At 46.5% G+C, this 23,156-nt stretch overlaps 2 protein-coding genes and 1 pseudogene across 3 annotated transcripts; 1 reads left to right on the top strand and 2 right to left on the bottom strand.

Annotated features, from left to right (window-relative positions):
• Positions 1-3,954: 3,954 nt before the first annotated feature.
• LOC123064891 (cytosolic sulfotransferase 12-like) lies at positions 3,955-5,760 on the bottom strand (annotated as a pseudogene).
• Positions 5,761-5,880: 120 nt separating this feature from the next.
• On the bottom strand, positions 5,881-13,559 carry LOC123064876 (beta-galactosidase 8). 2 transcript variants are annotated; one of them, XM_044488281.1, is made up of 20 exons: positions 13,236-13,559; positions 13,013-13,126; positions 12,145-12,340; positions 11,516-11,604; positions 11,328-11,408; positions 11,132-11,226; positions 10,461-10,531; positions 9,809-9,899; positions 9,587-9,704; positions 9,407-9,502; positions 9,276-9,324; positions 8,518-8,708; positions 8,343-8,414; positions 8,123-8,269; positions 7,479-7,529; positions 7,184-7,376; positions 6,601-6,743; positions 6,429-6,494; positions 6,168-6,259; positions 5,881-6,059 (listed from the first exon to the last, which is right to left on the bottom strand). In XM_044488281.1, the coding sequence occupies exons 1-19, from the start codon at positions 13,308-13,310 to the stop codon at positions 6,173-6,175; spliced, it is 2,025 nt and encodes a 674-aa protein (XP_044344216.1). In that variant the 5' UTR covers positions 13,311-13,559; the 3' UTR covers positions 5,881-6,059; positions 6,168-6,172. The 2 variants fall into 2 exon arrangements, with proteins under 2 accessions (XP_044344216.1, XP_044344211.1); XM_044488276.1 differs by having other exon boundaries at positions 5,881-6,259; positions 13,236-13,558.
• Positions 13,560-17,232: 3,673 nt separating this feature from the next.
• LOC123180162 (cytosolic sulfotransferase 12-like) lies at positions 17,233-18,320 on the top strand. Its single transcript, XM_044592132.1, has one exon. The coding sequence runs from the start codon at positions 17,233-17,235 to the stop codon at positions 18,292-18,294; it is 1,062 nt and encodes a 353-aa protein (XP_044448067.1). The 3' UTR covers positions 18,295-18,320.
• The last annotated feature ends 4,836 nt before the right edge of the window (positions 18,321-23,156 follow it).

Raw genomic sequence — 23,156 nt, forward strand, 5'->3', positions numbered from 1 at the left:
GAGGAAGACCAACGGGGCTGTAGAGCTATATAATATGGGCGAGGTCACTACTCCGGCCGGCCGCTCGAATGCCTTTTCAATTAATCTCATAGAACGTGTGGGATAGTGGGAATTAAATGGAAGTGTGTAGTGGATGGTAGCTTGAAGAACAAAGGAAGAGACGCGCTGTTAAAAAACCTTGGGGGGGGGGGTAAATATGCCAGCAAACAATGCTATGTGAGCGTGGAGAAGAAAAAATAATGGAGAGATGAAGTAACATGGGTGGAAACTGATGAGGTGGCTAGATGATGATGTGGATGGGATGCATGTTAAGAGAATTGGTAGTAGTGGAGATCAACTTCTTAAGAATGTAAGATTAATCTAATGGTAGCAGCTTTCACTACAGGACTAAAAGTGTCCTCGTAGTCAATTCCATACCTTTGTTTAAACCCCTTGGCGACCAGGCGCGCCTTATACCTGTCAATACTGCCATCAGACTTTCTTTTTACCTTGAATACCCACTTGCAGTCAATCACATTCCTACCCTTGGCAGGAGGAACCAAGTGCCATGTGTTTTTTTTCATGAGACCAGCATACTCTTCATCCATAGCATCCTTTCACTTGGAGTCACCAAATGCTTCTCCTAGATTTTTCGGTTCACCTATAGCACAGAAAGATCCCCAACGAATGCAACCATCCTTATACATTTTGGGTTGAGAAATGCCACTCTGTGACCTGGTGTATGCCCGCACAGGAGGAGGCGGAGCAATGTGTTGTTGAAGCCGATTGGACGCAGAAGACACAACCGAAGAGTTAGCCGTAGAAGATCCATCGTTCGACTCCTGTAGAGGATCCGAATCTGCATGCAGCAAACCGCCAGACGCAGAGGTCGCCTCCTCTCCAAAAACACCAGGTAGCGAGTCCTGGCTGGGCTGCGGTGCACCACCACTCAGCCTTGTCGCGACGCCAGATCCACGTGCGGGGGTCTCGCCCGGGTCTGCCCGCTGATGGGCTGAGGGAGGCCGACCAAGCCCACATGCGGTGGACCCACCTGGTCCGCTTGGCGCAAGCTCATATCCCGTCGGGGATTCGCATGTCAGACCTGCAGAGCGGGATCCCGAGGAGATACTCCCGCCAGGATCAGCTCCGGGATTACGGCTCGGATCGTCTGTGCCAGTTTCACCTGTATTTTCTGGTTGCTGCATAAAATCAAAGGAATTGTCGCCTATTTCCTCGCCAGTTTCCTTCACACTTTCAGCAGAGCTTTGTGCACGAGTATTAGACATTGACATATGATCATCAAGACCTAGTACACCCCAGGAACATAGGTTGCTGAAGGAAGAAGATGTGATGGAAGGAGGACAAGTTCCTTGCGAAGTTGTGCGCTGACATTTGGATGGAGTTGTGCAAATGGAAAAACATGCTCGGCAAACACCACATCGCGAGAAACATAAACCCGTCCAGTAGAGACATCTAAGCACTTGTGCCCTTTGTGAAGGCTACTGTACCCTAAAAACACACATTGTTTGGACCGAAATTCAAGTTTGTGTTTGTTGAAGGGACGTAGATTTGGCAACACCGCACAACCAAAAATGTGAAGGAACGAATAGTTCGGTTTAGTGCCAAAAAGACACTCAAGTGGTGTTTGGTTGGAGATGACTCTACTAGGAATACGGTTTATAAGGTAAACTGCCGTGAGAAAGGCCTCATCCCAAAACTTCAAAGGCATGAGCAAGAAGGGAGAGGCCAACCTCTACAATGTATCTATGCTTTCTTTCAGTAGAGCCATTTTGCTGATGGGCATGAGGGCAAGATACATGGTGGGTGATGCCAATATGTTCAAAAAACAAATGGAGTTTTTGGTATTCACCTCCCCCCCCCCCCCAAATCGGTTTGCATAGCAAGAATTTTGCGAACAAAAGGACGTTCAACATGCTTTTTGGAAGAGATGGAATTTCTCAAACACATCAGACTTATTCTTGAGTAAATAAACCCAGCTAAACTTACTGAAATCATCAATGAAGCTCACATAATATTTTTGTCTGCCTACAAAAATTGGTCCAGGACCCCACACATCTGAAAAAACAAGCTCTAAAGGGGCTTCCGACTCACTAGTAGACCTAGAATAAGGAAGTTGATGGCTCTTGGCCATTTGACATGCATCACGAACCAAATGATGATCTCGTTTATTTGACACTGGAAGACTAAAATCGCGAACAATTTTTTGGACCACCGATAGTGAAGGATGCCCTAAGCGTTTGTGCCACCGTGAAGTAGATGGTTTTGCAATGCCTAGCACTTGACGATGAGGAACACCCTGACGACCGGATACGGGAAACAGGCCACCTCTACTCTTGTTTTGAAGAATGGTGCTCCGAGTGGCCCGATCCTTGACAAAGAAAATTTTAGGGTAAATGTCAAGAAAAGCATGATTGTCTTTAATAAGACGATGAGAGGAAAGTAAACTTTGGTCGGCTTGTGGAGCATGGAGGATGATGTTCAGTGCTAAGGAAGAACCATCAGGGGTAGTAAGAACTGAATGACCAATATGTGCAACATCCAGACCTTGACCACTTGTCGTGTGGATTTGTTCCGTGCCGGTGTAACGATCATGAACGGCGAGCTTCTCCAACTCTCATGTCACATGGTCAGTGGCGCCGGTGTCAAGATACCAATTGGTATCAACTCCATAGGAGTGAGCTGCGTTGGCAGAGCGATGTCCTCCACCACTTCCGCCTCCTCCGCCACCGCCGCCTCCTGCGCGGTTGCAGACGTTGTTGTAGTTGCGGTCAAAGTATTTCTTGCAACGCCACACGTCGTTCCCTTCGAGCTTGCAGATCTGGCACTTCTTGCGCTCGCGGTCACCACCTCCTTGCCGCGGCCTACCTCCAAAGCCGCGGCCGCCGGGATTGTCGGCGTAGCGGGCGCCCCCGTTGTTGTTGCTGTAGCCATGGGAACCGCTCCTCCGCCGCTGTTGCCGCCACCAGGGCGGTTTGGGTTGCCGTGACCTCCACCCCTTGCCGCCAGATTGGCGTAGTGGAAGGCGGTGTTCTGGGCGGCGATGCGAGCTTCAGTCGCCAGCAGCAGGGAGAAGAGCTCGCTGAGACCGATCAGTTGTTTGGTGGCGGTGCGGGTGGAGATGGCCGAGATGAAGCCGTTGTAGCCAGGTTCGTGAAGGAGACCTTGCAGGATGTGGTCGACGATGTCGTCTTCATCCAGGGGCTTGCCGGCGGCTGCCAGCTCGTCGGAGATGCTCACCATCTTGGTGAAGTAGGTTGCGGCGGACATGTCCCCTTTGCACGTGTGTTCGATGGCGGAGCGAAGCTGGATCACCCTTGCCCTCGACTGTGAGGAGAAACTCTGCAGCGGGGCGTTCCAGATCATGGCGGCGGTGGTGTAGGAGCTGACCTGCAGGAAGACCTCACGGGAGAGCGATGAGATAAAAAACGTGAGGATTTGCTGGTCTTGGGTAATCCACACATGGTGCTCGGGGTTTGGCGAAGACGTGATCTCCTTCTTGCCGGAGACTTCCTTCTCTTAGAGGATCGCAGCGGGAGGCTCCTTGATCGAGCCGTCCAGATAGCCCATCAGCCCTACCCACTTGATGTGTGGCAGGACCTGTGCCTTCCAGACTAGGAAGTTCTCTCGGGTCAGTTTTTCAGTGATGGTGTGACAGAGAGAGGCGATGGAGGGCACGACCATGGCGACAGATGAGAAGGAGCTCAACATCTAGATGCGATGGAAAAGGTAGGCTCTGCATACCATGTGAAAAATAGGTTAAGTGTATGCCTAGCAGGGACGCATTGCGTGTTAATATAGGGCCGAACCCTGGTTGTTACAGAGGAGATTTACATGACGTGGATTGTCCTCCAAGGACTCAATCACAACGGCCTAACAACCTATACAGAATACAAGTCTATCCATACGGTTTATACAATACCGCAGGTTACAATGTTTAACAACAAGGGAGGAGAAGAAATAGTGGGAGCGAACGGTGCCATATCTGCAACAACGAGGGGAAAAGGGGTAGGAATTTGAGGCACGGAAGGAGGTGTATCGGGAAATGTGAGAAAAGAGATGTCTGTTGACGAGGATGGACGCGGGTAGAAAGAACAAGACTCATCAAAGTCACATTCCGGGAAATATGTATCCCTGTCGACCGACAGAATCCCAACACCGATAACCCTTATGCTCATTGTTGTATGCATGTATCCTAAAAAGACAAGCTCTCGTTTCTTTTTGGATTGCCTTGGGCCGGGCTGATCGACTGACTCAGAATTTGGTCAGTCGGTTCAGTTCACACTTCACACAGAAGTTGGTTCTGATCTTTAGATCAGAATCCAACGGCAGATCAGAATTCGACTCACCCAAATTCTGAATTCAGTGCCTATAGCCATTCCCTTTCATAAAAGAAAACTGGAATGAATGAGCCTTCTAAGTTTACTATGTGAATCCTAGGAGAAGTAGTAAAGGGTACCACAAGTCCAGAAAGTGAAGCGCACTTCTCTCTTATTTTTACGTGAACAACTGAACATCGACCTTCCTTCTGCTTTACTCGTGTTCATAGACCAGCCGGCCCGGCCGTGCTAGTTTCTCAGCATCGGTCGTCCCTGCCGGCCTACCGGTCAGCCATGGCGTTGAAGGTGAACTCCGACCCTTGGAGTGCATCCTCGACAATCTTGTCCAGCCGCGCAGCCATCGCCGGCGTCAAGTGGTTCCTCCAGTCGCCGGCGACCCCCTTCCGGAAGAAGGACTCGTTCTTCACGTACAATTGACCACCATTCTTGTTCACCTCCATGTTCTTCAAGGCGTCGATGCTGCAGAGCTCCACGATGTCCCGCACCACCCCCGCGGCCTCCTCCCCGTCGGAGAACGCGCACCCCATGAACTCCGCCAGCTTACTTACGTTGCCCGCCGGGTCCCGGAGCATGTCCTCGTACTGGAGGAAGAGCACCTTCTCGGGCCGCCTCCGGCTCGCATCCCAATAGCCGGCAACGTGGTGCCACTGCGGGCCGCCCATAGAGCGGCCATGGCAGTAGAGCTCGAACGCGTCCTCGATCGCGAATGGCGCTGGAGGTGGCGGCGGGTCGCCATTGTTGTCGGCGTCAGCGGCGGCCTCCATCATCTTCTTGGCGAACATCCACGTGGAGACGAAGGCGTCCTTGGGGTCGCGGCAGACGTACACGACCTTGCATCCGGCGCCCTCCGCGGTGACCCGCTCCGGCAGGAGCGGTAAGGGATGTGGGTGGCGATGACGCGCGGCGAAGGGTGCGCCGCGAACACGTCTCCGCCTCTGATGACCGGCGACGGCGAGAGCGCGAAGAGCCCCTCCAGGAACTCGACGCAGTCGTGCGGGTTGCGGCAGCGGAGCGGGTGATCGGGGGCGCGCGGCGGGTGGTCATCGCGGCGAAGGCGAGGGCCTTGAGCCAGGTGGTGCCGGACTTGGGGAAGCTGGCGAGGAAGACGTCGGACGGCCTGGGCACGAACCGCGCGCGCGCGGCCACGACTCCCGGGAGGATCGGCTCGGGCCACCAGAAGCCGCCGTACCGCCTGAGCGGCGACGGCGGGCACCGCGTCTCCAGCGGCAGCTCGGCCATGTGGACGTCGTCGGCGTCGGGGGACGCTGCCATTGGTCGCGCCGCGCCGTGCCGTGCTGCCGGTGATCAAGTAGAAGTAGGGCGTGTTAGGTAGGTATGTTGGTGTTGCTCTCTGCCATCTTGGTATGATGCTCTTTGCAAGATGAGCTGTCGCGCTCTGAGTGGTTTAACATTTCAGATCCAGACGGGAAATGACAACACCCATGTGGCCTGTGTGATGTAGGTCGGGCCTTAATTCGACGAAAACTCTGTTTATCAAAATAAATCACACGTGGAATTCACTTCGATTCTTTCTTGGAACTAATTGATCGCATTTCCAACATTCATTAACCAACAATAATAAAGTTCAAGTATTACACCACCCAGAAACGCCACCTCGCAAGCCTGAATCCGTCAAGAGGTACATTTCTGAAAATACAATGCAACTATGGCTTGCTGTGAATATGTTTAGATACATGTTTTTCAGTTGAGAACCTTGGGCCTCTGTATGAAAAAAGAGAGCATTTTCATGTGAGAAGTTTGCCCTGAACTGTCTATACACACACACACACACACACACACACACACACACACACACTCACTCAATGTAACCTTTTTCATCGATTTGGACCGCACGTGAAATCTGGATCTTCTACCAAGTTGATAGTACGCTCAGGATTTGGACCGTGCAGTTCGAAGATTACCTGCCAAAAATAATGAAATGTAAGAGCATGTGTCACTTGCTAATAGCATTCCTGCCAAAGAACTAAATTTCTCTGTGCATTTGAGTTCTGGGATCAGTGTATGGAAGGTATCTCTTTGCCATATGACATAATAAACAGCGAATGTAGAAAATAGTTAGAAAGTACATACAACAATGTTGTCTCCAGATCTGAGGATTGGAGCAGGAACATAAAGAGCACACTGTGGTCCCATTACCTACAAAACAGGTCCGATTTCAGATCACTTTTGAGCGTAACAAAAATTCTTTGCAGAACTGGAATTCATAAAAACAGTTTGTCAGGTGGAGGTCTCAGTATTTTACCGGCCAGAACCTTCCGATGTTGAAGTTGTTCACAAAAGCAACCCCTTTGTTCCAACCACGGAATGATATGAATGTATCCTTTACCGTGCTATTGGAGTCAATGTGGAAATGGCCTTCATAAAATTCTGGCTCTTCTGATTTGCCTTGTCATAATACAATGCAAAGATATTTTGAGTAGCGGTGCAGTATATTTTTCAAAAAACTCATCGGATGTGCAATCAAAGTACAAATGCAACACTGGAACATGTGCATTACCGGCTATGAAAAGGTCAACACAAAAGTATTAAAATTCAAGATGCAAACTTTTGGTTACAGCAATTTTCAGGTTTCAACAATATTGATCTAAAAAGAGAGCTCCAGAGATCCACTAGCTTTTCCTGAACTAGCAACAAATATGACAAATAAGGCAAATGTTTCCAGGAGATTAAGTGCAATTTCAAAGCCCATTATATCATGAGCCATTTTAAGTTTTTAACCAACTGACGATGACTAGGAATCAGTTATGCCTGACTTTCCCATGAGCATGACTGCACCGGAATCAGTTGTGTTTAACTATTTAAAAGGACCATATACAGGGGCTTACCATTTAGATAGAATGACAAATCACGTAGCTTATTTTGTGAACCACCATGACTGGACACTTTGCTAGCTCTGGCATCAGTGATCTGCTGGATTGGTTGGAATTTCGAAAGGTTTTCCAGTAAATTGAACGATAACGGGTACATTTTCCAGTGATGGAGAGTCACACCATCTATTTCAACAGTAGATAATATCCCCTGTATTTGTCAATTCCGTAATGATCAGCACAAGAAGCTTACAAGCATGGTCCATGTGGATACTGCAGCATGAGCGAGGTTACGTGGGAGTGTGGGACTTACCTTCTGATCAAAAATGTATGGCCCATAATTTACACGGCCCATATTTTCTACCTGTAGATAGAACGCATATATATGTAGGTAAGGCAGAAAACATGAATTAATATTATTTATTCGAAAGGAAGGTTGCAGAAGTAATAGCTAATTGTACTCTGATACTTATAAGTACTAAGTAACAGTAGTTTATCATGTTATCTTTTTTGGCTAGGCTGATACTTTCCACATGTGCAGATCTCTAAATAAGTGTTAGTTGAATTTTAGGCTATCCAGTTATGCAAGTCAAAATGTTACAGAAGCATGCCATGCCTCCAGTCATGGATGTATACAGAAGGTTTAAACTGGAAATCATGCAATCATCTTTTACCAAGTCATTGTCATGCCTATGGCTATACACATTACACAGGCACAAGCCAAATCGGCTTCTACCAATACATTTTTAGGAGTCTCTACCAATCTATTCCACATCTCAAAATTCACTGAGTTTGATTTGAACTAAGTAGAGTAGCATTAGTAGACTGTGCAACAGTTTCCTCAAGAACATGAGAATAAGAGCAGGATTATGTAATATTGTGTCAGCAACTGTAACATCTACGGAAGCAAGGAGATTTTCCATTTTATACTTTACAAAAGAAATTCATGACTATTACCAGGATAGATAAGCGGATATTAGAAGAGCAGTTTAAGGTTGGTATCTGTAGGGTTTTACTAGACCATCTTTCAATAACGCCAGCATATATTTGATTTCTGACGTCATCAAGTGAGCATGACACAAACACCTGGGCTCTGTCATGTACCTACAGCATAAATTAGACCTAAAAGCAATGAACTTGAATGCATGTCAACGAAAGAAATGATGAGTAGGAAAACCTTTGGAATTGATAGGATGCTGTAAGGACCTTTTCCTTGGTATTCCGACACATACAGTAGAAACCCAAACATCTGGAATAAAAGAAATGTAACCATGAACATAGTGAACCTGCTTGACAACTTCTAGAACGGAAAAGGAAGCAGAGTCCAGAAATATACTTGGATAGGTTCCTACCTGGCCTGTCAGTTCCATAGACAGAGGCTGTTCTGAAACAGCCACTTTCAGTGGATCACAGATCTTATCAAATATGTCAAAGAAAGAAGCAACCTTTTGTAATTTCACAAGCCCATAACTTGCTCTTTCAATGTCGGCAGGAAGTGGATGCAGAGGAGTGCCAGTGCATTCATGTATTACTCTTCTCAATGCTGCTTGATACCACCAAGTTGTAATCAGAAAAACATAGACAAACAGTAGTTTAAAAATACATCTCAAGTATAAAATTTCTCTAAGACTTTTAGAAATTCAATAACTTTTGTCTAGTACTAATTCTTGTTCTTGTAGGAGCTCTAGGACCTTCTTTATTATTTTTATATCTTTTAGTCTTTTCCTTGTTCAGTTTTGCAGGTTTTGCATGGTTATTCTTTCGCCTTCTTGGTTTCCTGTAACTCTGTGTTATTTCAACGCGTACAAAATTACACGCATTTCAATGTGTGGTTGAGAAAAATACTTTAAACTGGTGGTTACTACACCTGCTCGTCAACTATGGCATACAGATGATGCATAGATTAGGGTATGCCATTTAAGACCTATCGCGTATTTTTCGTTTTAACTCGTGGTGATAGATGGCAAGCAGAGCCAAAAAAGAACAAACAAAACAGTTATGTTTTCATGTCAAGAACTGAATAACTAAAGCAACTATTTTAGGAGAAACTGGAACTTCTGATAGAACCATCATGCTTCAAATAGAAAAGTTCAAATGTAATATAGCATGCCTTTGTATTTGGGATTATGCACGTCTCCATGCTCCTTAATTGGCGCATCCTGGTCAAAGACATTATATAAATATAAGATACCTCCAGAAATGGTTTAAGAAATGAAAGAACCGATTTGGCGAAGTACTTGCATAATCGTAAGATGTAAGGTCTGCCTTATACTCGTATTCAGTTTGACCAGTATTTGCTCCATTGTAAAACCCAAAATTTGTCCCTCCATGAGCCATCTGGAAACAGATCTCATGAAAAACAGAATTAGTAAAACTAAAATGTAAATGAAATGCAGTGATAAAGGGGCTCTCGTTACAGACATAGAGTACAGCAGAACCATTGCGGCATAGAATACTTTTAAGAGCTTTAGCTGTGCTGCTGGCATCTGTTGTTGCAATACTCTCACCCCAGTGTGTTAGCCATCCGGTATAAAATTCCCTGAAAAGTAAAGAGGAAATATCAGTAGTACAAGTTACATCCGAAAAAATAATAGACGAGTGATATAATATTAATCATGGTGCACAGAGCCACAGACCACTTACGCACTTAAAGGGGCTGATTTTCCCGGTAAGTTGTATTTCTTCTGTAATCTGAATATTGGCCATGGATCATCACCAGTTGAAAAATCAACAGCTGCACTTGAATTATAACTATTTGGAAACTGGTAACTGGGGAGAACCAAAAGCATACTACTTGTAATAATTATGAAATTAGGAAGATAGAATTATTTTCTGCTTCAAAAGTGTTAGGAAACCATACTCAAGTGGATATCAAATAATCTTCATAATCTTTAGCAATATCAACAGAGAAGTCATTGTACACGTTAGCATTTAGCATCGCTCACCATGCATATAGTAAAAAATGACAGTGCACTTTCAAGGATTACATAGATAGCAAATTTCTGTGTGTGGGGGTGGGGTGGGGGGATTGAAAATATAGGGTTATTGACTGAAAGAAACTTGACTGTATCACCCTAATCCGTCATTGAGTACCACATAAGCAAGTATATTGAAACCCTTTTGGGTGAGCTGGGACCAAAGTCCACGTGTTGCTACGCGCATGACCGCCAAACATGCGGATGAGGAGCTTTAACCGAATTTTGGGTCTAGGGTGTTTACACTAACATCCACGTCATAGTGTTTTTTTACAGAAAGAACATCCACATCATCACAAAAGTCATTTAGTCTAATTTACCAGCGAAGACATCATCTTGAAGAATTGCTCCATTCTTTAAGGTATTAGTAGTGCCCCCATCAGTTGTATACCTAAAAGATTATTTGTGAAACTCATAATTGCGACTTTGATAACCACCGTTTACAAAGGAACAAACATATTGATGCTATCTTTCAGAAGGTTTTCTCTAAACTAAAATAAACAAATTAATAGAAAGATCGATCAGATGAGAGCATCACGGTGATTTTTTATCAACTGGATATCTTTTGACTCTCTTCTTATTCTGGTTTGTCATTGCAGAATGCAAGTACGTTAATCTAAATGTAAAGTGTCAACAAAAGGCAGGTCTTGTATGAAATCGTTCTTGCTTATTATAGGAGGAAACTGATAAGCAGGACAAGAGTATTATTCCAGTCCAATTCTGAATGCAAAATAAAACAAATAGAATTAGACTATAACAAACATGGTGCTAGTAAATGATATTTGTGCAGTTAAGGTTTATAACCTCCCACAAAGGGAACTGCTAGCAAGGCCAATTTCGATGTTGTATGAAATTTCACCACTACCATGCCTAGTAAGTATGCAAAATTACAGTTATACCCTAAATAACTTTGTACATAATCTATAGAATAAGTAATAAATTTAGCAGACAATAATAAGTGGTAAAAATTATGAGAAGGGAAACTGCGTACAGAACAATGTCATTCCCCAGATATCGTCTGGCCAACTGAACAAGGTAATGAAGGTAATTCTTGTCATCTCCAAATGAACCAAATTCATTTTCAATCTGCTAGACAGGGGAAAAAGATTAGTTACTTGTTAGCAGGATAAAACAGAAACGAAAATGGATATGAAGTGGTTAACCGATTTAAACCATGATTGACTTGCCTGCACCATGATAATTGGACCTCCATTCTCGTATAACAGTGGTGCTACTTTTGGGAGCAAGACTCTCCACCATCTCTCTACCTATAGAACTAGCTAACCTTGGTCAAAATAGCTCCAGAAAATCCCAAAGCAATGATGGCAGTATCATACATAAAACCCTGAAATTGGTGATGTTTTGGGCAGCTTACCAAGGAAAGATAGGTTGCGTCTGATGATCGTAGTTTAAGGGCTGGTTCTATGGTGAGCAACCATGGTGGAAATCCCCCTAAATCCCATTCTGCATAACAGCTTCAAGAATTCATAGATCACATCGGCAAAAAGCTCAACTGAAGGGCATGAACTATCACAACCCAATCAACTCCAAATTCTGAAACTATATGGAATCTGTACTAATACAAAGAATTTCTGAACCGGGCATAACAAGTTCGGAACTAATCGTAGTAAATCATAGCATGAGAAAATGATGGTTTCTGTTCTTGATCAAGTGGAAGCATTTTACTCTTTGCTTCATCAGACAGGGTCACAGAAAACATCTGACATGAGGACCGACTGTAGACACTACGACTATTGTTAGTCCTTTGACTTTTGCAGGGTTATTTTGTAAGTAAAAGAGCTAGAAGGCCTTATCAGACATAAAACCAGCAGACTATGAAATACATATTTCAGAGGAAGAAGGGGTGACTATTTCGATTATTTAGAATATTTGTCCGAAGTTTATAAGTCTGCTTAGCCATGTCTTTAGTATTCTCAGTACACAGATACAATTATCTTGATAGTCATATTGACATGCTGAAATTTCAATAAGCTATGAAATTACCTCCACAAATATATGGACCTACACGAAGCATGACGAGCATTTCTAATTCTTGAGCAAGTCTTAGATACGATTCAATGTCAGCGAAGCCCTTGAATTCCCAGCTCTGTGGTTCCGGCTCGTGCAAATTCCAAGGAACATATGTTTGGATTGTGTTCAGGCCTAGTGCCTTAGCCCTTAAAAGGCGATCTTTCCAGTACTGCACACAGAGAATGCAACGTGCATGTAAGCTCGCAATAAGATATCTGGAAGAACATAAGCTTATAAATGGGCCATGGTCTCTAGATACAAACCCAGATAACAGAAACATTTATTTCCCTATCAATAAAGAAAAATCATCTCGGATAGCTTATTCAGTCATTTTATAAGCTGGGTGTAGCAAAAAATAGACTGCAAGTATGACAAAAAAAATGCTACTCCCTCTGATCCATATTAATTGCTAAACCAGCGACAATTAATATGGATCGGAGGTAGTAAACTATTCCAAAGAGAAGTCGCAATTTCATCAATCAATCACAGCCATGCAAGCTCAAGGTCACCCGATTTGTTGAATACAGTCTGTGATAGATTGAACACACTGTATAGAATTATTAGTAAACTAGTAGTAGTACCGAATTTCTGAAATGCACCAAAATTCTGTGCGAACATGTACAGAATTCAATTTCTGTCAGAACTAAACCTACAACACATGTACAGAACTGACTGAATTCGTGATTACTGATACTCTGGAATGTGCCAAAACCACCAATCTATCAGTCGAACCTCACTTGTCATCGCGAATTAACTGACTGAACCACTCCACTCCAGGCTCTCTAGCAGATCGCAGTGACATGTACAGTAATACCAGTTGGAAGAGGGGGGATTTATTCACCTCGGGGACAATGCGGAAGTAGTGCACGTCGCCGCCGACGATCTGGAACGGCGCCCCGTCCTTCCAGAAGGCGTCGTCCTCGATCCAGAACCTCCTCGGAGCCTCGCCGTGGACCTGGCGACACCCGCACCGCACGGCGAGTCAAGCGCCACCAAGACCAAATCAATCCAAATCCCGAACAAGCGAAGGATCGGTCGACGCGAGGGAGAGCGCGCGCGCGTACCGTGGATGCGAGCGCGGAGCACAGCGACAGCGCGAGGAGAAGAGAGAGCCCCCCGAAGCCTCCGGCGGAGGCCATTGCTTGGCCCCAGTGGACTCTGCTCGACTGCTCGCCCGCTGCTGCTGCTGAATTAGTGGATTCTTTCCAGCTCTGCTCGGTTCGGCCACGGGCACGGGGAGGAGGCGCCCGCGACCGCGTGCGCCGGAGTGATGGCGGTCGCCGGCGCTGAGGTGGTAGGTAGGGGAGGGGAGGGGAGGGGCGCGGCTGCGGTTGCCTGACGCTGACGGAGAAGCGGACTGGCACTTCGGTCTTCCGGGTTCCTGCCGCTGTTGTTCTGCTCTGTCATTTTCTTCAGTATAATAAATAAACTGTTGTGCTGTGTCGTTGCCTGGTGGGAGATGCTGTTTATCCAGATTTTCAGATTCTTTCGTATATCGACGACGTGACGGCACCTCAACTTTTTATTTACTGTCCCTCAAAAAAAAATTTTACTAAACTATGAGCCGCGATAAACCGGAAATCCAGTTTGGGTCTGGGAGCATCGTGCAAAAAAATCCCAACGAAATTTAAATTTTTATGTATTAACTAGCATCCAAATGCTACCTGCAAAGTTTTAGGCAAAAGAGTTGAACATTTTGGGCTATGAAAAAAACAAATTGAACACTAAATGTTACCCAAAAATGTCAACCCTAATTTGTGTTTCACCGACGAAACAATACTGCTCCATTTCACATGAGAATTGTCTAGCATGCTTGCAACATTTACACGAACATCCACACAAAAGATAGAATTTTAAAAAACATTTTACCACTTTTGTTTAGGTGTTGTTTATCTGGGAGGCAAAACGCCTCCCCGAGACTAAGTTGCTTTTTTATGCACGTTGAAATGTGTGGGCATTCTACCTAAATATTTACGGACAATAATTAGACATGAGTTGTCTATTTTATTTCATTTTACATTTTTTTTGACGTTTACAAAAAAATATTTTGGAGGACGGAGCAAATGCTCCCGGAGCCGAATTGAATATCCAAAGATGAGACTGAATTGAATATCGGTTGATATACTGCCTGCAGTACCATAAGAAAAATAACTATTCACAAAAGAAAAGTACCATACGAAAATTGAAGGCTTCGACTTTAGCATTGCATGCGAGAGGCCGATGACAGATGGCTCGTCGAGCTTAATTCTTCGACATATTTTAGTCGGCGGCACTTGAGTTACTCCAATGAAATTGGTGCTATTACTATAAATTCACTGTTCATGTTCTTCTACTTTAAAAAAAAATCCATGCAATACACAATGGGCGAAAAGATGAGCTCAACCATATTGAGATGAAGCTCACACTCAACAATTATTTATGAATTTCCTTCACATATATTCTTATAAAGATGTTTAAACATAGTTGGCACTACTACTAAGTAAGATAATTAACTGATAATTACGTATAATGAGCCAGCCGACTTTAATTGGTCATGTACAAAATAAACAGTGAAGATTTTTTTTTTTTGCGGGGAAACAGTGAAGATTAAACATGGCATAACTAAAAAAAATTAAACATGGCAAGACGCGCTAGTAGACGCAGCTGGCGAGTAATGCTGCATATTCGGATGCTTACTGTTTTTTTTAGCATCAACAACTTTATTCCTCATAGAATAGACATATCGTTTACAACTCAAAGGAAGAATAAAATCAAGGCTATTAGGCCTTATACAATGGTGAGTGCCTTAGACACAGGTGCTTAAGGAGAGAGAACAGCTTGGGTCGCAAAAAAAAAAGTTGTCTTGCAATGCGGAGTGCTTAGGGTCTGTTTGGTTCCAATAAGTCACCCGACTTATAAGTCAAGTGACTTAAAACCAGTGACTTATAAGTCACGCCTGTTTGGTTGTCACTTGACTTATAAGTCACCTGAGCACACCTTCTCACCTTGTTTTTTATGTAAAGGTGGTGGGACCCATGCAAAAATGGTGACTTATAAGTTTTAAGTTGGGGTGAAGCAACTTATGATTTATAAGTTAGGGTGACTTATAAGTTGAGTTTGTTTGGCAAAATAAGTCACTTTTTACACTTTTTGACTTATAAGTTGGTGACTTATTTGAAACCAAACAGGCCTTAGCATAGATGCTTGAGTTGCTTTAATACTCACGTAGCACCTAGCCCGGCACCTGTGTAGCGTCTGCTTAGCCTGGCACCTGCTACTATTTGAAGCTTCGCTGGATGTGAAGGAGGCAGTTATTTTTGCAAGCACCGGCTGGCACCGGGAGCAAAACTTTGCTTCTACCTACCAATCTCAAGAAAAAAAACCCGGGTTTTTCTCTCTAGCACCTGTCTAGGCACCTGCCATTGCACAAGGCCTTAGTCTCCCAAAAAAGGGTTACGGGTTTTTACGGGCTGATTAGATGTGGTTTAGTATACATGGAACCGTATGTAAAATTCGTGTAACTGAACGTAGGTCTAGCATTTTTTGTGTCATATGGGCGCTAGCTAGCCCCCGTTATATACCTAGGCATATCTTGGGCCGGGCCAAAAAAAGCCTGGTGTTGAAAAACCAGGCCCAAGCTTGGCCCAGCCTGATTGTCAAGCCTACTGAATCGGGCCTGAGCCTGGAAAAGCCTGACACGTCCCGATCGGCCCGGCTTGACTACAGCTAAAATCTTGTTTTTTCGCTAGCCCGAGCTCGGCCTGACCTGCCCATCGGTCTCAACTTTCAGGCCCGAGCTCGGCCCGTTGAGACACTCGGGCTTAGCCCGATCCAGGATTTTCGGGCCAGGTCGTCCGAGCCGGGCTGTCCATGGCCAGGTATAGCCCTAGTACGTGCCCGTATCCCATCTCTGCATTTGGCCATTAGGGCATCTTCAACATGAACTCTCAAATCGTCTGCATACAACTGGACTGCACGGTCCAGATGTGTTTTTTATTCCAACAGGGGTCTGTATAGGTCCACCGAGCGGTCTGGACGCACTTTTTCTCGCAAATTAGAAGCAAAGTTGGGAGGCTTTGTGGGAGACCGGACAATAGTCACATAGGACTCCGACACTCCAGGCCCATTAAAATCCCCCTCATGGTCCCATTATCTTCTAATCCGTCCCATTTGACCTTGCTTTGCATCCGCACCTCCTCCGATGACCACGCCGTTATACCTCTCCGTCCGCCGCTCAGCCGGACGTCCGCAATCAGCATCGACACGCCCACTTGCCTTTTACGACGACGTCGTCCACCCAGGACCTGTCTGCATCCAGGTACACTCCGTCCCCCTGTTGATAACGTCCATGGCGGACACCATGCCCGACAGGTGTTCAGTCAAATGTCATTGAGCTAATTTTTGAACACCATGTCGTTTTTTAGAGTACAAAGGATGACGGGTACTCGACCAGGGCTGATGAGTTGTTGTGCCATGCGTGATTGGCCGCATCCGTGGATTTTGTAGGCAGGAGCAGAAGGACGCTCTTCTGGCAGCGCATGCATGGTTCGTTTCACGCACGAAAGCACATTGCGTCCTATGACATGCACATCATCCATGATCACAATGTGAAGTCGTTATTGTATCGGTGGTACACCATCCAGACCACCTTCACCAAGTTTTGTGACGCGATTGTTCGGCTGGAGGCAAGGTGGCCATTGCGTGCTGCAGCAGAGGGAATCGAGTTTTGCTTCTTTTTGCTCAACTTATTAACTGAATCATCCATTCACTCAATTTTTGTCTACACATAGATACACTGTCACCAATAATACACCTAATTAACTCACCTGACGTGATTGGCTGGAAATACTTGACTGGTGATTCTTTATGGAGACATGACGAATAATTCCTGCGCTGATCAGACAGCCCGGAGCACTTCCAACTTTCATTTTGTTATATACAGTATCTTTCTCCATAAACTATTACTGTATATCTCCAAGGATCTCGTCAGTCTCGTGGCAACTAAACTAATAGAGCAAATGCAGCTACAAATATACGTACACACCGTGGTTGCTTGGCACAGGCAGCAGCACGGCGCGACCGATGGCCGCATCGATCGGAGACGACGACCTGGCCGAGCCCATCGTGGTCTCCTCGCTCCCGCTGGAGACACGGTTCCTGCCGCTCCAGCTCCGGCAGCACGGCGGCTTCTGGTTCCCTGAGACGATCCTCCCGGGCATCGCGGCAGTGCGTGCGCGGTTCGCGCCCAGGCCGTCGGACGTCTTCCTCGCTAGCTTCCCCAAGTCCGGCACCACCTGGCTCAAGGCGCTCGCCTTCGCCACGGCCCACCGTGCCGACCACCCGCCGCGCGCCCCCGACCACCCCCTCCGCCTCCGCAACCCCCACGACTGCGTCGAGTTCCTCGAGGTGCCCTACGCGCTTGATCCGACGGCCGACGCCTTTGCGGCGCTCCCTTCGCCGCGCGTGATCGCCACCCACATGCCCTACCCCCTCTTACCAGAGCGGGTCACGGCGGAGGGCGCCGGCTGCAAGGTCGTGTACGTCTGCCGCGACCCCAAGGACGCCTTCGTCTCCATGTGGCTGTTCGCCAAGAAGATGGCGGCGGCCGCTGCAGCCGAGGCCGCCAACGACGACGAACCGCGGCCAGTGCCAACTCCGTTCAGTATGGAGGAGGCCTTCGAGCTGTTCTGCGACGGTCGATGCCCCGCCGGCCCGCAGTGGCCCCACGTCTCGAGCTATTGGGAGGGTAGCCAGAGGCGGCCGGAGAAGGTGCTCTTCCTCCGGTACGAGGAGATGCTGCGGGACCCGGTGGGCAACGTGAGGAAGCTGGCGGAGTTCATGGGGTGCGCGTTCTCCGAGGAAGAGGAGGCCGCGGGGGTGGCGCGGGACATCGTCGAGCTCTGCAGCATCGACGCCCTGAAGAACATGGAGGTGAACCAAAGTGGTGCTCAGGAGTACGTCAAGAACGAGGCCTTCTTTCGGAAGGGGGTCGCCGGAGACTGGAGCAACCACATGACGCCGGCGATGGCGGCGCGGCTGGACGGTATCGTCGAGGACGCACTGCAAGGGTCAGGGTTCGCCTTTGCTGCCTACCTATATGTACACATGCACGCCGATGCCAGTTGTGGATGCATCCATACGTAAACTATTGGATAGGTCAATCTTCTATACTTAGAGCATCTCCAACAGGCGCCGAACGCGCCGCGCGCAAAAAACAGCTTATAGCGCGCGCCCATCGTCTGGTTTGGCGCGGCGCGCAGCGCTGGCTCCAGCAGCCGCGCTAAAATGCAGCGCGCGCGCCGCTTCAGTAGCACGCAAAAATGCAGCGCACGCAACACTCGCACAAACAACACATGCATTCAAAAACAGAAGCAAAAAGATCAAAACAAACAAAAATAAATAGTTCAATTTCGTTTATTACAACTCAAACAAATAATTTATCGTTCAATACAACAAATAGTGCAATTAAACACAACAAATAGTTCAACAATACAATAACGAACGCACAAATCATGATGCTCTTTGTCGTCCATTCCATGCGCGCGTGGTGCGGGGAAAGGCCGGGGAAGCGCCGGAACGGTCACCTGGTGGCGCGGCTGGATGAGGGGGGGGGGGGGGGGGAGGTGCAAGCAAGCGCGCGAGAGTCCAGCGCGCGGGAGCGGGCACAGCAAATAAGCGGCGCGCGATTGAGTTTCGGCCAGCGCGCTGGACTACGTATGCCGCGCGCTGTGTTTTCGCGCGCCCGCTGGAGCAACTATTCTGGTTGCGCGCACGCTAAAATAGGGAATTTTGTGACGCGACACTAGTTTGGCGCGCCTGTTGGAGATGCTCTTAAGTAGGGGCAACCCGCTAAGATGATTTTCTTGTTTTCTCATGAAGGCACGTCACTTCAATTGTTACATCCGTTGATTCAGTAAAGTTGAAAAGTCCGCAGCCATTTGATCAAAGGTTCAGAAAATTACTAAGGACTGCCACCACTAAGTATACCGTTGAAAGAAGTATACAAATCACCCTCAAATCTACTCTTTGGGATACATAACCCCCTGAACTCAAAACCGGGATAAATAACACCCTGAAATTACTAAAACCGGGTTAATAACCCCCTTGAGTGGTTTCTGTCTAATCTAGAGCGGTTTTGTACCCCATGATGCAGATTACGCGCTAACTGGGCAAATTACGCTGAGAAGGTCCCATTAGTCAGTTGCCTCTCTTTCCTTTATCACCTCGTCCCCTTCCTCTCTTTCTTTTTCCATGAGCGCCATCGCCTCCAGAATCGCCTCTCCTCTTTCTCTCGCTAGGGCGCTGTCCGTCGTCGCCGCCGTCCCCATCCGTCCTCGCCGCCGTCATCTGCCGCTTGCCCGTTGCCGAAGGAACGAAACCATGTGTCCAGGTGTGTGTGCCTCCATCTCCGTTGCTGCTCTGCTTCGCTTCTGGTGTCGTTCATCGGCGGAATCGCGAGCTCCAGTGAATGATCGTGTGCGTCGCAGAGGTGTGGGCTCGGGTGAGGGGAATGGGGCGTCTCAGTGCTAGGGATTTAGGGGGATAAGTAGTGTTTTGGATGCGCCCTGTTCTGTTCAAGTGCGTTTTGGATGATGCCCTATTCCGTTCATGAAAAAAGGGATGTTTTTGTTAGGGAAAAGGAGTGACTTTTTAGCAAATTTTGGTGCAGGACAAGCTGGTATCTCTCGTGCAAAGTAAATGGGTCTGAATGAACTTGCATTGCTAGGAGAATTTATTGTAGATGATTACCCTGTTTGGTTAAGGAGAAAAGTGCACTTTCTTGTCTGAATGAACTGAACATGTTAGTCCATAGTAAATTATCTGTTATACTTGTCTGAATGAAGTGTTTTTGTTTGAATTTGTTGCCTTCGTATATCACAATTGTAGTCCAAATTGTAAATGTTAGTTCTCTTAATTTTTGTGTACTGTCAGAGCTAAAGATCCAACAGATTTTTTTCTATGAATGATAGTTCTTCGTGTCTCAATTTGTAGGTTCTCCTGGTCCCGATCCATTGGACAATTTCTTTGTCAGGTTTCATTATTATGGATCATTTCAGCAAGTGGATGGAAAGCTGGATTACGTTGGGGAATTGATGGCAGAGATGATCATGCCAAGGGATGATTTGTCCTATGAAGAATTATATAACTCCACAGAAGATATTCATCAGATGGAAAGAGGTCACTGCGGAGATAGTTACACCTACAAATTGCATTGGTTGCCTCCAGGGAAAAAAGTCAGTGATGGTCTTATGTTCATGTGTGATGATGAGTCAGTGAAGACGATGGACATTGGAACAATAGATAGTTATGCTGATGTTTTTGTTGAAGAATTGGACATGCCAATCCAGCAACACTTTGACAATGACAAAGAAATGCAACCAGACCAAACCATGTTATCTGCTAATGATGAGCAATTCGACATATGTGCAGGTGATGAACAGATTGACATATGTGCAGGTCTATTGCCAGTAAATGTAGGAGAAACTTACTCTAGGCAGAGAGGGACAAAATTACCACTTATTAGTGTGCAAGTCGTTGACACTGGAGTGGTCGATGAGATGTTACTTGAAAAGATGGCAAGTCCTGCTGAAAGTGCTCAAGTCAGCGCATCATCTGCTCATGAAACACCGAGAGAAGTTTGTGCAAGTGCTGCTAAGTTGGAGGCACACTTTACTGCAACTGAAGTTGCTATACCTGCTAAGTTGCAAATTAGAAGAAGGGCAGTGGCAAAATCTACTGAACATGTTCCAGCAACAAAAGCACCTCATGTTGCTCCAACAGTTGGTGCAGATCATGAGATTTCAACCAAACATGTTCCGGCAACAGAAGCACCTCCTGTTGACAAATCAGATGAAGAGGATACTGATTATGAACCAATACCTGATTGCAGTTCCGGAGAGGATTCGGAGGCAGAGGAACTGAGAAAACTTGCAAGAGAGATTAGGAGGAATGAGAGAGCTAAGAAGCTAGGACAAAGAAGTGGAATTATAATGCAAGACAATAAAGTGCAATGTAAATCTGATGAGGATTTGGATGCTGGTTTTGAAACTCCATATTTTGACTCTGATGAGGATGATTTCTCTTATGATGAAGAAAGTGATGGAGAAGGAGGTACCACTATGGTAAGAAGGAAGAGCAAGTGGCCTAGGTTTGATAGCAAAGCTGAAAAGCCCAACTTTCAACTTGGCATGGTTTTCCGAAGCAGAGAGCACATGAAGAAAGCAGTGATTTCCTATGGAGTTAAAACTCACATGCATTTGTTGTTCAGAAAAGATGAACATGACAAAGTTAGAGCTTACTGTTCTTGGCCTGGATGTAAGTGGGTCATTTATGCATCAAGGACCACTAGACACAAATGGTTGCAAGTCTCAACATATGTAGATGAGCATCATTGTATTCCAAAAAGAGACAACAAACTAGTGACATCTGTAGTTATTGCTAAGAGGTATGCAGCACTTATAAAAGCAAATCCGACATGGAAATTAGAAAACTTGAAGCAAACTATTTTGAAGGACATGTTTGCAGATGTCACTATTGCACAATGCAAAAGAGCCAAAAAATTAGTGATGGAGAAATACAAAGATACCACCAAAGGAGAATATTCCTTGATTTTTGACTACCAATTGGAATTGCTGAGAACTAACCCAGGTAGCACTGTTGCTATCAAACTGACAGATGATGTGAAGGATGATGAGCATGTTTTGAGAGGTTTTACATGTGCTTTGGTGCTATTAAGAAAGGATTTCTTGCTAGCTGCAGAAAGGTTATAGGTGTTGGGGAACGTAGCAATAATTCAAAATTTTCTACGTATCACCAAGATCAATCTATGGAGTTATCTAGCAACGAGGGAGGAGTGGATCTACATACCCTTGTAGATCGCGCGCGGAAGCGTTCAAGAGAACGGGGTTGATGGAGTCATACTCGTCGTGATCCAAATCACCGATGATCCTAGCGCCGAACGGACGGCACCTCCGCGTTCAACACACGTACGGAGCAGCGACGTCTCCTCCTTCTTGATCCAGCAAGGGGGGGAGGAGAGGTTGATGGAGATCCAGCAGCACGACGGCGTGGTGGTGGAAGTAGCGGGATTCCAACAGGGCTTCGCCAAGCGCTGCAGGAGGAGGGAGATGTGTCATGGGAGGGAGAGGGAGGCGCCAGGGCTTAGGTATTGCTGCCCTCCCTTTCCCCCACTATATATAGGGCCAAGGGAGAGGGGGGGCGCAGCCTTGGCCCTTCCTCCAAGGAAGGGTGCAGCCAAGGGAGGAGTCCCTCCTCCCCAAGGCACCTCGGAGGTGCCTTCCCCTCTTAGGACTCTTCCTTTCCCTCATCTCTTGGCGCATGGGCCTCTTGGGGCTGGTGCCCTTGGCCCATATAGGCCAAGGCGCACCCCCTACAGCCCATGTGGCCCCCCGGGGCAGGTGGCCCCACCCGGTGGACCCCCGGGACCCTTTCGGTGGTCCCGGTACAATACCGGTGACCCCGAAACTTGTCCCGATGGCCGAAATAGCACTTCCTATATATAATTCTTTACCTCCGGACCATTCCGGAACTCCTCGTGACGTCCGGGATCTCATCCGGAACTCCTAACAACTTTCGGGTTACCGCATACTAATATCTCTATAACCCTAGCGTCACCAAACCTTAAGTGTGTAGACCCTACGGGTTCGGGAGACATACAGACATGACCGAGATGACTCTCCGGTCAATAACCAACAGCGGGATCTGGATACCCATGTTGGCTCCCACATGTTCCACGATGATCTCATCGGATGAACCACGATGTCGAGGATTCGATCAATCCCGTATACAATTCCCTTTGTCTAGCGGTACGATACTTGCCCGAGATTCGATCGTCGGTATCCCGATACCTTGTTCAATCTCGTTACCGGCAAGTCTCTTTACTCGTTCCGTAACACATCATCCCGTGATCAACTCCTTGATCACATTGTGCACATTATGATGATGTCCTACCGAGTGGGCCCAGAGATACCTCTCCGTCACACGGA

This window comes from Triticum aestivum, chromosome 1A (assembly GCF_018294505.1).
Source record: "Triticum aestivum cultivar Chinese Spring chromosome 1A, IWGSC CS RefSeq v2.1, whole genome shotgun sequence".
Taxonomy (NCBI): domain Eukaryota; kingdom Viridiplantae; phylum Streptophyta; class Magnoliopsida; order Poales; family Poaceae; genus Triticum; species Triticum aestivum.

What these genes read in the sequence shown, in the direction of transcription:
- LOC123064876 (XM_044488281.1), bottom strand. Translation starts at nt 13,310, where the DNA reads ATGGCCTCCGCCGGAGGCTTCGGGGGGCTCTCTCTTCTCCTCGCGCTG. An exon ending in AAATCAGCCCCTTTAAGTGC is followed by an intron (nt 9,705 to 9,808) that starts GTAAGTGGTCTG and finishes TTTACTTTTCAG; the next exon opens with GGAATTTTATACCGGATGGC. An exon ending in CATACATTTTTGATCAGAAG is followed by an intron (nt 7,377 to 7,478) that starts GTAAGTCCCACA and finishes TGACAAATACAG; the next exon opens with GGGATATTATCTACTGTTGA.
- LOC123180162 (XM_044592132.1), top strand. Translation starts at nt 17,233, where the DNA reads ATGGCCGCATCGATCGGAGACGACGACCTGGCCGAGCCCATCGTGGTC.